The following is a 14566-nucleotide window of genomic DNA, read 5'->3' on the forward strand; positions in this document are numbered from 1 at the left end:
GCCAGTTTGCATCAGCCAGGAATCAGACCGAGTGCATTACTGATTTGTGCCTGGCCATGGCCTGACCCTACATTTTGTCATGCTCTCCCCTCCTTTCACAATTAGCTCTCCTTGTTTGTCCTATCATGGAACCCACAAGAACCACTTCAGTCCGAGGACCATGTCTTCCTCATCTTTCTGGGTCCCTGGTCTGATGGCACCTTTTCTCCTCTTCTGCCTTTAGTTTGCTGTTTACTTTTACTGTAGGCTTCTCCTTTATGTTCAGTTGCCAAATCTTACCCTGATGCAACTTTTCTTTCCTTATGTCTTTCAGTGTAACAGTTGGGGAACTGGTGGGAAATGTGACGCTTTACTCACATCCCTTCTGCCAGCCAGGCAGCCATGTGACTCCAGTAATGGTAGTGAATCAGTCCCATAGCCTTGGGCTAGTCACAAAGAATTTTGGATTAACCTTTTGCTTCTCTCACTTCTTCTTGTGCTGATCCTCAGAAATCAGAGCAGTGCCCTGCCCCTCACTGTCCTCACCGTGACATGCGGGTCCAAGCGAATCCACAAGGTGTTTTGGCCTTAGGACAGCCAAAGACCGGAGAGAGGGCATCAGCAGAGAGGATAAGGGCTTCTGTTGTTATCTCCCTGATGAGATTAATTTTCTTTTTTCATCTTTCTTGGCAGGATCAAAATCCTGGAATTGTTGCCAGACTTCAGGAGCCGGGCTCCATCCCAAGCGGAGGCTCTGTGCCGGCACCAGCCACGGTGAATGGATACACGATGAGGAACCATTTACTGAAGCAGCAAATAATGAAAAGACAGCTGATGCAGGTACGATGCCGAGTGCCTCTGTGGGTTGCTGTGCTGTCCACCTCACTGGGAAGGACAGGACTAACTGGAATGGGGAAATCACCAGTCAGCAAACACTACGAAGTGAACCTGGAATTGCTGGGTTGAGTCAGACTAGGGCTGTGGTGAGTCCAGGATGTCATGCCCAAGAGAGGCCAAGGCCAAGTGCTGCTCAGCAAGTCTGAGTGCAGCTGTGCCCACTCGTATGCAAGGGAAGGATTCAGTCACCTCCATATCATTGCTGTCATCCTTGGTCAGCCGCAGAGTTGGGAGGGAAGATGAAGAGAAGGGAGGCTTGGAGGGTGAGTCAGCCCCAGGAGAGATGTTCTCCATGCTTGCCTTTCTCTCTGGTTCCCTGGGGAGTTACCAGAGCAGATATTAGGCTTCAGTTTGTCCTGGACTTAGCTGGACTCTAGCAACAGAAGTCCCTGTATGAGGTTTGTAACATGCTGTGTGAAGGAGCAGGGATGGGAGAGTCCCACAGATGGGTTGGGTGAGGCAGCACTGAACATTTGCCTCTGACTTTCTGAGCGTGCTGCTGGGTTTGGGTCAAGGAGGCTCATTTCTTTGGATGGGAAATGAGAAGAGTAGTGCAATGAAACCCTCAGCAAAGCACTGTCCTGCTCATTGATCAAACTCCCTTTCAAAACCAACTCTGCCTCCTTGTCATCAGTTGGCTTCAGGCTTATCTGTGCTGCTCTAACACAGCGGGAGCCAGGCCTCAGCTTCCACCGTCCACGAGGAGTTCCCCAGGTCACAGCTGCCGTCCTCAGCAAGGATGCAAGTGCGATGGCAGGTCCTGGGGTTCAATAGTGGGAGACGCAAATTGGGTCACTTGGAGGAAGCCAGCAATGCCTTGCGCGGGCAGCACCTGCGGAGGATCCCTGGCTTCCTGTGGTTTACTGCTGTGTTCTGATTAGAAGTGGCAACCAGCACAAAAGGTGATGGTACACACGAGCAGAGCTGTCCTCCAGACAGGGTAACCGCCACCAGCAGTCTCCTCTTCGTCGGTGTGTCCCTGCAATGCTGCCACAGATCCTGTTTGTTCACTAATAGACTTTTGGGCACCTTTTGTCCCCGGATCTGGCACTTCAGAGAACACGTCCAAATAGTCAGCACGAGAGGCGCTGGGGAGACGCCAGGATCCCTGCAGCCTCCGGCTGTGCTGCACTTCACTCAGAAGCTGGTGAACATGAGGGTGTCCAGCTCCCCTTGGGCTGCCTGCACAGCGTCTGCTGAAGGCTGCGCGTCCTAATGCTGGGCTGTTGTCAGGACACCTTTGCAAGAAGGGGCATGGGAGAAATTAAGATCTGGTCTGAAATGAACTGTCTGAGCTGAGTCTCATCAGAGGTGTGTGTGTGTGTAGGGGAGGGATTGTTAATGATGACAGTGGCTACACTTCAAGTGTCTGCTGCTGTTCTTGCTTGTCAGGAGGCTGCAACTTGACTATTATGCCCCTTGTTTTCCAGGAAAAGCAGAGACAGAATATGCTGGGAGTAACATCCGAGCAGAGGAGCTTGTTTGCGGCTCAGCAGATCAATCAGTTTCAAGGTAAGGAGGGAAACGGTGTGTTACAAAAAGCCTCGAGGAGCCAGAGCCTGGGGTCTGATTAAATACAGGGTGCTTAATGATTCTCTGCCCTGAAATAAAAACATTTCACATTTTATCACATATCACGAGATTGACCCATTTCCTTATCGCTCCAGTAATAACTCTGTTACAAAGAGCACAGAGGAGAGGCCCATGTAATGAAAGAGAAAGACGGCGCAGCAGCCTTTTAAGGCTCTGCCATGTTTCCAGGGTGAACGTGTGCTCACCAGCTAACGTGTCCCTTTGTGCGCAGCCGTGCAGCAGCCCCTTCCCGCTGACTGCAGCCAGGTGATGCCAGCTCCTCCGCCCAACCACCGCATGCTGCCGTCTAACCCAGCCATGCTCCAGAGCACCTTGGGCTCTGGCATGGCCCCGGCCACCGCCAGCCAGAGCAGCGGGACGATGGTGATGATTCCGCACAACTCTGGCAAGCAGCAGGGGATTTTTCCACCTAATTCTGACTTCAACATCCCGCTGCGGCCAAGCCAGAACTCACTGGGCATGAACTCGGGGTGCCAAACAGCACACAGCCACTCTGCTGCGCGGCCAGGAATGCCGATGGCAGGCTTCAGTTCTGCTTCCTTAGCAAATCATTCTGCAACTCAGCAACACTTGAGGCAGCCGAGCATGCCAAGAATCCCTAACGTCTACCCCAACTCATCTGCCCAGATGTGGACGCCGACCGCTGTGCCAAGAATGCCAAATCAAAGCCAAATGGATACCAGCCTGCAGCAGTTCTCCGGTAACACTCTCTTCTCCAAACAGAACGTGCGACCAAGTGCACCGGGTCAGCAGTTCTCCCAACAGGCCGTAGTGCCCCCGAACCAGATCGCTCCCAGCGTCCAGGTCAGACAGATGCAAAAACTGAGCATGGGGCAGTCTGGCCAGGGCTTGAGCTCAATGAGTAATCAGAACTTGAGACACAATTTAACCAGAGGACCGTTGCCAGCTATGAATGTTATGAAATCAATGCCACAGGGAGTGTCCAGTTTTAACCAGCTCAACCCTGCCTCGGGCCTTGGCCCGCCGAGCTACCCTTCCACGGGCCAGCCGCCCGACGCCTTCAGCAGGATGAGCGCCGCCGCCGAGCTGCCGCAGTATGACTTTGTGTCCCAGCACAGCAATTCGGTCATGCCCGCAAACTGCAGTGACACTGACTTCCTCGACTCCCTCATGAAGAACAGCAGCAGCAACGACGAAGAGTGGTTGAACAATCTGACAATGATAGACGACATTTTGGGACAGCATGCTCAAAGCTCCGGACACGTTTAGCTCGGAGAGAAGCAGCCTCGTTGTGTATAACGTACGTATGGCTTTTGAACATAACAGACAACCCGTGAAAGCCGCCGCCTCTTTCAGTACAGAATGAATAGACTCAGCCAATTCTTTGCCTGCATCAAAGTTTAATATTGGCAGTTTTTCAGATGACTGTATATATTTGAATATTTTGTAAATTATGTTTTCCTAAACCTTAAATGTAGAAGTATTTATACTTCTTTGCTGGACTGTTTGTAAATAAATCTATAGCATACCTTTTGGTTTTATTATAGGGATTTCATTATACCTTGTTATAAATATGCAAATAATATTGTTAGTTTCAGTAATACTGTGTATTACAGCATAAAATACTTATGTTTTTGACATAACTTAACACATGAACTAGGGGTGTCATTGCAACCAGACTAAGCAGAAATCAAATGTGGCATCTGTTCTCCCATATCAAGAGGAAAGATTGAAAAGTTGCATTGAAAAAAATAAAATCCATAAAAGGAGCTGCTGATTCGCTCGTAGCTGAGTCTCACAGCCCGATTCTGGTATGTAGGTCCCATCTGGGCTCCCGGTGCATTCAGGGATCTGCCCGCAGAGATCCGTTTGCAAGAGCGCGGCCACGTTCTCAACTTGACACACTCCAGCAGGTCGATTCGACCGACACCGTGCCGTCCGTTGTCCTGCAGTGAGTGTGTGCTTGCGGTGTTCCAGGCGCTGCCCGGCGTGTGTGTGCGCGCGTGTGCGGGTATCGCGGGCCGGCGAGGCTCTGCGCCGCCTGAAGCGGGTGGCGCGGGAGATGCTGCCAGGCGACTGTACCCTTCCGTAAAAACGTAGCTCTGGTTTGCACACCTCTGCCATGTATATTTGTAGTGTACAGGTGATTTGTTCCTGGTTTTAAGGCTTTTCATAATTTCTGTTTTAATGTGAGACTTTTTTCAGGGGAAAAGTCTATAAACATTAATAGTTAATTTTTGATGTTTTTCTGTCAGCTACTATTGTCCTATGTATATTTAAGAGTCTGTTTATAAAAGATTCACTGTACTGTAAACTTCTTAAAATGTTCATACTTTGTGTAATCATATTTTAATAGTCACGTCATACTTCGCAATACATTTGTAATATAACGTCAGCTTCAAGCACAGAATGTTTTTTTTCTTCATACCATAATAAACTGCCAGGGGAAAACTGCATATAGTTTATGTGCTCATTTCTCAGCTACAGTGTTTCATACCTGCAGATATTTGAATTAATTTGATTTGTCCAGGATGCTACAACGTCAATCTAATAACCTGTACAAATGTGTGTGTGCTGTTAGTAAAAGAAATGGGCTAGACAAAGAATTGAAGCAGGCTTTAATTTTATTTTAAGGTGTGATTTCTTAGGCCTGCTCTCCTTTTCCAGTGTAATTATAGGTGAACGTGAAATTAATCTCTGTTGGGTTTTTCTTTACATAGCACCATGTTTATTTAAGTGACAGTTCTTATTTCTAAATGCCCGTACCAGTTGGCCCATCAGAAAATAGAGCCGTGCCCAGCGTGAGGCGGTGAGGAGAGCTGGTGGGGCTCTGCAGTGCACTCCCACCTGGCTCGTTCCACAACCCCAGCGAGGGTGGTGCCGGGTACAGCACATCACTCCTTTGACACAGAAATGACAGGAGAGCTGGTGTCTGCCCTTGGAGGAGGGGTGGGAAGGAACAGGAACATTTTGGCAATCTTAAATAAATGCACAAATAGAATCTGTAGCTAAAATTGCCTCATTTAAACGGGGCCAGACACCACCTCAGCTTCCTAGGGCTGGTGGAGAAGACGTGTCAGTGCTGCCCTTTGTCCTGGGCACACTGTGGTCATGGCCAAGCCTGAGGAAATCTCCGGCGGGGGGGGGGGAGGATCTCCCTCAAACTGATCCATGCTGGAGGGAGGGGTTTGGCACCCTGGCGTGGGTCCTTCTAGAAGCCTGTTCTCCAGAGCTGGATGGCCGAAAACAGCTCCTGAAGTCCAAAATGAGAGGGGCCAGACAGAGTTTAAAGCAGTCGAGAACAAGCTCTGCTGCCAGTGCTCAGGTGGGCCAGAGACCTCTCTCAGGCACAACCACCCCCGGCCTTGTCGGAGATCTGTGTGGCTTTGTGATGGCAAAGGCAGGTCCTCGTGGTGCAAGAGGCTCCGAGGGGAATGACCCCGAACCGGCTTCGTCCTGAGAATGGCGTGTACTTCTGTGAAACCAGGGTGAGGAAGAAAGAAGCCAGTTTTTCCAGCAAAGGAAGTCAGCCCCACCAAACAATTGCCCAAAATGGGCTGTAAAACTCAGCAAGTGTCTGAATGAGACAGAAATGCCGACTCGCCTCCAGACAGCAGAGAGGGGGAGAAATGCCTGTGAGTACGTCTGTGGCGAGGACAAAGGTGAGTTTGTTTGGCTGTGAAAACTGGCACCGTTTCAGCAGCTTTTCTGTCGTGAGCTGTGTCCTGCCAGGGAGCAGCGCTGGCTGCGGTCGGGCTTCGCTGCTTTATGGAGCAGCGGGTCTGACCACAGGTCTGGGAGCCAGCAGCGCCTCGCCCCCTCCGGGCCAGCAGCACAGCGGTCACAGATGGCAGAGAAGGCTACTGCCCACAGGCTCTTCTTTAGGATATTAATAAAACTAACAAAAATGCCCTCTTTTCATTCTTCATTTTGTTTGTGTCAAAGCACCTTTCAGCTTTTCACTTCTGCAAGATTTGGGTTACAAATGGTGTGGGGGGGACGTCTTCAAAAGCCAACTGTTTCCCACAGAATTTATCTTGTACCTGCGTTGTGTACCCACTTGTTTTCACTCTGTTTTTTTGTCTAGCTTTTGAGCTGCTAGAGCTTTTCACCCCTCCGTATCACAGTTCCTCATGTCTTGAGGGAATGATGATCTTTCCTTGCCACAGGGGTGCTGTGAGGAGTCAGGACTATATCGAGCTTGGAAGAGCAGGACTAAGTATTATTGTTATCTTGCTGTCTCTGGTTGTACTTGTAACTGCTGATTCTTCAACATATCTTTTGAGGGATTGGCACATAACTGCATGGCCAGTGCTCTGCTTGGGTTGCAGCTCGGGCTGGAGCACAAAGCACAGGGATGTGCAGGGTGAAGGCGTGATGACCGCAGGGTAATGTTTCAGCAACCGGAGCACTAACACTGCAGTTCTGGTTGGTGTCAGGTAATGCCTCTATCACAATAAATCGTCTGTTTTGTTCGACAAAAAATACCTTTGTACTTTGCCTTCCCTTTTTCTTCTCTCCATTTAAAGTGTGAAAATGCCCAAGGTTTGATCCTGCCTTCGCCTTCACAGTCCATATCACTAAGGCAAATAGTTAGAGCTAGTGAGGAAGACTAAATCCTTCTGCACGGTTCTCCCATTGTATTTACTACCAGATCACACCTCAAGGCGTACGTAGAATTACACCATGAGCCAAATTCTGCTGCCTTGCGTGCAGTGTAAACACAGAATAGGTCTCCTGAAGGCAGTGGTATAGCACGGGATTTACACAGGCATAAATAAGAGCAGCATCTGGTGCTGTGGAAGCGCAAAATGAATTTGGATTTCTAAAATAGTTACAAGGAACGAAGTGTCTGAGAGCACTCGCTGTTGAAAGCTATCATTTATTTCCCAAACAAGTTACATCACCAGACTGCCCTCATAATTATGGCCATGAAAACAGAGGCAAGGCAGTAAGCTTTTTCCTCTTGGATTCTAAAATAACATCAAATGCCTATAAAGGCCAGAATTTCCAAAGACCTGAGCTCACTAAAAGCCTGTCTGTCTGAAAGGTTAGTAGCATAGGTAAGTTGGACTTACTACAGAAAAATTCTCATTGTGAATTGTATTAATCTAAAGCAGCGCATTTTTGACAAAGGCAAAACAGAAAAACACATCATTCCCATCAGAAAGCATGCAGGGAGTGCCTAGGGATAGATGTCATGGGAGCCTGGATCAGGCAATTTCCCTGGGAAGCCTGGCCCTGACTTATGCAGAACCTGAGCTCTGCTGCTCGGTGGCTCTCCAGGATTGATTACATGTCTTTCTTAAGAAGCTTTCAACAAAGGAAGCTGCACTGATGTTGAAGTGTAAGGTCAAGTTCTCCTCTTGTGTAGGATGTCGTAAATCAAGAGCTATTCCACTGCCTGCAGCAGGGTAACCCCTGATTTACACCAGTGTGGGAGCAGGAGCGAGCACCTGGTGAGAGGCTGGCACTTGCCTCGCGGCCCTGCCCCGATGGCCCCGCGTGGCAGGAGAGGTGATGGGGACGCGCAGGGTGGCTCTGGGAGAGGACCCGCTCTGCACTGGCACTGGGCTGAGGGGCCGGCGAGGATGAGGGAAGGCGTGAGGGCGAGCGGCCGGCCACTGCGCCGGCTCTGCCCCCTCCCCTGCTGCGTGTCTGCACGGAAGGGCAGGTGGCACACACTCCCAGGGGAACACTTGGCCCTGGCACATCTGCCCAACCATCTCTTCAGGCTGAGCTCAGGTTTTGGTGCTTAATGCCAAATTAATGCCTGTTTCACCTTCTATTCCCTGCTGTATATACAGCAAATCTAAAAATAATAAAAAAAAAATAGTCTGAAAGAGAGTGAGGTGTTTTAAATACCAGTAATGGTCTCTCCTGGGCAAGCTAAAACACAAGTACTGGTTGGCAGCTGCAGGAGTTACTGAGAACTTAAGACTCTGGCTGGTCAAGAGGCCTCCTGTGTACAATCCTGCATAAAACCGGGGAAAGGCGCCTTATTAAAGCAGCCAGGCTGAAACCAGTAGAGCTGTAGTTAATCACAGCCATTTTCTTTGCTCCCTGCCCGCTCACTTGATGGTTTTGTAGCACTGCACAGAACAAATATGCTGTTTTATACACGTCTTGATCCATTTCGCATTACGCGGCAGGTCTGGGACTTGGCTTTCACCCTCGCTCTGCCCGAGGCAGCCATGTGCCTCACAAGGGCTCGCGCTGTCTGCGTTGGGCCGTGTGTGTTGGTGTTGGGCTGTGTGTGTTGGTGTTGGGCTGTGTGTGAGTGTTGGTGTTGGGCTGTGTGCCCTCTGTGTGGCCAAGGACTCATGACCATGCACGTGGTAGGGCCATGGAGCCCGGTTTCTTTGCTTTTCTGAGCTCAGAAAGTAGAGATGGTTGGATTTTTTTTCTTTTTCTCGAGTTTGGCATGACAGTGGTCTGGGTTGCATCACGGCTATGTGTCAATTAAAACAACCCACAGCTACAGCAATGATTTGTCCCCACAGCCAAAAGGGCCTTTTGCTGTGTGGCTGAACCCTGCTGTTGGTCTCACATGTGTCAGAGCCAGAAACCAGTGAGACACTCCTGGGTTTTGTGCATCACAATTTGGTTTTGCCCTTATCGAGGTTTATGATCCTGCAATTTAATGTCTGAGATTTAAACCGTTTGGTTAGAAAAGAAAAAAGAAATGCCATTTTAAGCTCAGAGTCAGATTTGTATCAAAAAAGGACATATTAATTGGTCTGATGTTGTTTTAATCCCTTTTCAAGGAGCGAAAAGACCCGAGTGCTGACCCTGCTTGGTTTCACGTCCTGAAGCTGTGCTGTGCTTGATGAATGGCTGGGACAGACAAGACCTGGGGCAGTGGCAGGAGGTAGTGAGACTGGCCTATTTTCACTCCCTGAAGGGAAACCAGCCCGAAGCTATAAAGTTGTGAAATCTCTTTTTTTCTTTGCTAATATAGAGCTGTGCTTGACTCCATCCAGCTGCAGAAACATGCTTTGTTTCAAGTTTACAGACTGCTCCTTGTCAGACCTGCCGGCTTTGTATGGCAGCCGGGGAAACAGAATTACCTGGCAGACCAGGACCTGTGTTCTTTTCCTCTTCTCAGCCCATAAATTATTATTCTCTTTCACCTATTAGCTGGCTACACTATTTGCCTAAGCGGTTCCCATTAACCCCCTGTTTGAGCCTCACAATCTTTAATAAATATATATATTTTTTCCTGTGCCCTTTCAGGCTAGTTGATGATGTCCATTAGCAGTGGGGGACCGTGAGGCACGAAAGGCTCAGGACTCGAATCCCAAAGATATTTAAGTGCCTAATGAGGCAGGCAGACACCAGTAGGATTTTTCAAGTGTAGTTAAGCAGGACTAGCAGCCATGTCTCATAGCCCGTGGGTTGTGTATTACCGTCAGTAGCTGTGCACCAGTTTGGACTTTGTTTTACAGATCTGGGAGGAGAAGCTGGTTGTTTCTGTATGGCCTGTTGTGGGCAAAATGGGACTGTGAGTCAGGGCCCTCTGTGTCCTAATTTTCCAACCTCAAGAGCCAGTTGGCTCATTCTGTCCAGGGAGAGCATGCAGTCCGGCAGGTAGGCAGTGGAGGATGAGCCATCGATTTCACCCATCTTCTGTGCAAGCTCTTTGCTTTACTCAGCACCTTGTTCCCAGCTCTGGGACGCGGCACACCTCGCTGCCGCAGGGATGGGGCTCATTGTGAAAACGTGAGTGGTTCACTCTTCTTGGCCAACAAACTCTTTGAAAGCGCCACCTGTGCATCTCAAAGAGCAGGTGGAGTCCTACTTCTGCTTCAAACCTCCAGATCTTTACTCTGTTAAGGTCTTTGGCTTATGACCTGTGGTTGAAATAATGTAGCAGTATACTACCAATACTAATGCAGCAAGTACCCAGACAGCTCACAAGGGAAAGACCTGTGGGGAGACAGCAGGAAAAAAGGGACAGATCTGAGTTTGATCCATCTCCAGAGGAAGCAGGAGGTTCCCATCGCAGCAGGGACAATGGACACACGTGCGGGGGGGGAGCAGCCCGGCGTTAGCCGCAGTGCAGCACAGCTCCTCCCGCGTGGGCTGGGACTGTTGCTTCTCCGGGTAGCGGGGTGCACTCTTCCCATGAGAATGCCAGGTTGGCCGTGGCCGGGTTGCCAAAGTGGGATTGCTGTGAATGTAACATCACCTGGGGAGAACCTGAACTGAAGGACAGAGGGAGAGGGAGGGAGAGAGGGCACACCAATGCACGGGAGACTGATATCAGGGCTAGGACTTTACTTACAGCCTCAAGTGACCCCTCTCTGCACAGGGATGACCTCTCCCCAAATCCTGTAGCATGGTCACCTCCCCCAGAGCCTGTGCTCAGACCAGAACATGCAGAAATGTTAGTGGAGAGCTGGGAGTGTGGTTGGGTGGGTTTGCGCAGCCGAGCGCCATGGGATACTGTTTTGGGGCTCTGCAGAGCCCTTTCCTTTGCTTGGGGAGGCTTTCAAGCCCAGTGCTGTGCTTGTCACTATAAATCAGAGGCTACTAGTGTCCCAGCCAAGCTCTGCACCTCAGTTTATCCACCCATAAAATTGAGATAGTCCCCCTTCCACAGAGATAGTTTGAGGGATAATTGGTTAACACTGATAAAGTGCTTTGAGCAGCTAGGACTGTAAAAGTGCCAAGTATTATTATTAGTCCCATGTCTTTGCTTTACTGTGTCAACCAGATCAAGGAGCCTCGTGGTACCGTAGCAGCCTCCTGCAGCACCCACTCCCCTCACAGCACAGGCCATGCAAAGCAGATTAGCCTACAGCTGGCCTTTTCAGGCCAAAAGCAGCAGTTCCTGCTGCCTGCAGTGGGTGACTGAGTATCCAAAGAAAAATTTAAACTAAATACTTGTAAATGCTTGGCTGCAACAGGCTGAGTTTTGCTGCTTGAGTGACTGAGAACCCAATCCCTTGTTGAAAAGGGAAATGAGTTTTTACACCAATGAATTTCAGGCCATGCTCTGAACCTACCTGGAAAATCAGTGTTTTGTTGGTCTTTCACAATTTGTGCGGGCAATTGTGCATTTGTAGTTATTTGCAGCCAGCCACTCAGACACTGAGTTCATGCTGTTCAGCTACATGAGTACTCCAAGTGGGTATCTGCTCTTGGACTCGTAATTCAGCTTTAACGTGACCAGTTTTTCTCCAAACAGCAGCTGGCATTTATAGCTGTTCTGACTCTTTAATTAAGGTATGCTTTTCTGGTTTTGTTTGGGTTTTTTTTTTTTGGTATCTATCTCCTCTCACACCTATACATTTCCTCTTTTTTCTTCACATAATCTTTCACACATGTGACAATAACCTGTGGACTGCCATGTCTGGCTGTGAAGAATGGTTGATGGGAATCCAAGGCTGTAAGAGGTGAACTGGTGAGTATTTGGAAAGTGCCCCCCTTCTTCCTGGTTGTCTACTTTGTGAAACTTAATTATCTTGAGACCCCTAGTGTATTTTGAATTTGGTACAATTAATCAACAGTTCAAAATCATCTAGTGGAGGGGGTATGCCTAGACACACAGAGAAATAATTGCATCAGACTCATTCTCAGAGGAAACTTGCTAGAAGTGAGTTGTGATATGAGTTCAGCATTCAACAGAGAAGAGCCAAATGTTGTTTTCTAGAGGCAGCAAAAAAAGATCATTGCACCTTGCAATGGCTACCAGTGTGTAAGCCAGAAAACATGCCCACATTTCCAGCTGCTGTGCCAAAAGCTAACATGCTAAGCCATGTGTAGATCCACCATCACAGGCACACGCTTCTCCAGCACTCTGTAACTCACAGGGATATGTAACCGCCTCATGATTTTACCCACTGTTTCATCTTGCAGACATCTCCGTGATTGACTGGTTTAGAAGCTCAAACACCTGACACCTCTTGAGCTTCTTATGGCTGGCTAATGTACCCAAGAGTGTAGCAAGACACCATCTGCAACCGTGCTTGGCCTGGCATGAAATCAGACAGGGAGGCTCTTTTCATCTTCTTGCACCTTAAGGTCTGATCCCAGAATAATGTTTTCATTTTAATTGTCTGTCAGTAGATAATTTTATTCCTGGTGTCAGCATCCACAATAAGCATGAGAAGAGTTTTGCCTCTGGCTGTGGCAGTAATGATAGCTGTAGTACCTCTTGTCCACATCCTCAAATCATCCTCAAACTTAAACTGTGAGCTATTCTAGAGAACAAATATATTCTTTGTGTATTTTATGCAGTGCCCAACACAATGAGGCCCTGGTCTCTAGACGCTACCATAATACTACTAATAAATAATAACTCAACACTGAGATTAACACTGCCACACAGAGGCTTTCTGATTTGGTACATTAACTTCTTATTCTTTTCATGCTGTGAATGTAAGCTGTAGCTGGAGATGCAAAGTGCTGTGAAGATTACTGTAAGTACTCTGATCTTCTGAACCCTGAATGGAGGTCGCTGTTGTATAATAAATTGCATTAAAATATAAATGAAAAGAAATCATGTACAATTTTTCTAGCAAGAATTATTCACAAGAAGCTTTATGGAAGAAATGACTGCATCAGCTCCAATAAAAGCCATTATTTCTTTCAGGTGGCTGCTTGGAGCTTTACTAATTGTCTGAAGAAACCTGTATCAGCACCTGATGTGATACCTGGGGCTTCCGAAGACTCCACTTGTCTTAGTGATTTTGCAGAGCTGAGAGGGGTTTTGTTTCACTCATTAGATCAACTAAAGAAATTCTGCTTCATAAAAAAATGATTTTCTCCTACTCACCAGAGTGCAAAGATGAGCCAGGCTAGCTGATCCACAGCAGCATGGCTCTTTCAGTCCCATGGGAATGATCTTTGGTCCCACGGGAGTTAAGAGAAACCTTCATTGACTGCCGCAATGGAGAATCCTGCTAACACTATGAATGCCAGTTGTTTCTAATCCTGCCAATAAATGGCAATTTTCTCTAACAATGGGAAAGAAAATTGCATCTGAAACTCAGTTTCTCTTCTCCCGACCATGACATATTTAGGCAAACTGACTATGGTGGTGGGTTTTCTTTTTTATTATAAAGAATAACAAGATTAGATCCATTTTTCCTACAAAACATAGGGGAAATTTGAATTAAACCAAAATCAATAAAGCATGAGCTCCGGAGAACCCAAAAGAAACTATATTCTAAATTCCTCTAGCTGTGCACTGGCAGCCTCTGCTGATACAGGCTTGAATCCAACCTGAAGTTCATCACCAACACCTGAGAGCGCAGAATTTCTTCCAAATTAATGGATCCACTGGGCTTTGGAGAAACAAATCAGTAAAGCTCTGGGGGGTAGTGGTGCCTGGAACAGCTTGCCAACTCATTGATTGCCTACCCTGCATAAGCAGTCACTTCTGTTGACAATATGACAGCAAATACTATCACAGAAATCAAGCAAAAATATGTTCTGATCTAAATAGATGCATGTTTCTAAAGAGGAAGGAGGAAGGGCTTTCCCAGTGCTGATCTTTCTGCAGGCTCTCTGGTGGATCCTGTGACCTTGGAACTCTTTGCCGTTCAGCAACCGCAGCGCGCTGCCTGGAGCCTGTCCGGATTTTAAAGCTAACTCCTCTTCGTTGGGGGATGACAGCTGGGAGGGGCTGTGCCGTATTTTCAAAGTGCACAAATAATCCACCGTGAGCAGTAAATGCTGGTGAAAATGGTTTCCCTTCCTGTCCTGTCACCTGCCATGACTCTTGTACTATAAAATAAAGAGTATTTCTGAACAGATCATGTATCAACTCTCTTTTGACAGCACACCTCTGCTGTGCTCCCTGGCATACTTAAAGTGATGCTTAAAGTACCTCTTACATGCTGAATTTTAAGTGATTCAGGCACTACTGTGGCTTAAGTTGTACATGTGTGGACCTTGACAATAGAAGGAGGGTGTTGGGGGGGTCCATTTTACACAGTTTTTTACGCTGATAAAACTGTTTGATGCCAACGTGCTGTACTTGTAACGAGGTGTTTTAATGTTAAGCACTTCATTGCTGCAGTCTCAGCTGCCCTGTGTCACTCGTTCTGTCGGGATTTGAATGAAACCTCAGCCCTTCGGAGAACTTCAGAGCACAGAGCAAAAGCAAAGCACTTACCAGGCATTT

The 14566-nt window shown here is 47.9% G+C and overlaps 1 protein-coding gene across 1 annotated transcript in view; it reads left to right on the forward strand.

Moving 5' to 3' along the window:
- MAMLD1 (mastermind like domain containing 1) overlaps positions 1-4886 on the forward strand; it is an 83759-nt gene extending 78873 nt beyond the window's left edge. The window contains exons 3-5 of the mRNA XM_074835147.1: positions 673-819; positions 2307-2388; positions 2681-4886. Coding sequence (XP_074691248.1) covers positions 673-819; positions 2307-2388; positions 2681-3699 — 1248 coding nt within the window. The 3' untranslated portion in view covers positions 3700-4886. The remainder of the gene's footprint in view (positions 1-672; positions 820-2306; positions 2389-2680) is intronic.
- The last annotated feature ends 9680 nt before the right edge of the window (positions 4887-14566 follow it).

The sequence above is a fragment of the Strix aluco genome, chromosome 10, assembly GCF_031877795.1.
Source record: "Strix aluco isolate bStrAlu1 chromosome 10, bStrAlu1.hap1, whole genome shotgun sequence".
NCBI classification, from domain to species: Eukaryota; Metazoa; Chordata; class Aves; order Strigiformes; family Strigidae; genus Strix; species Strix aluco.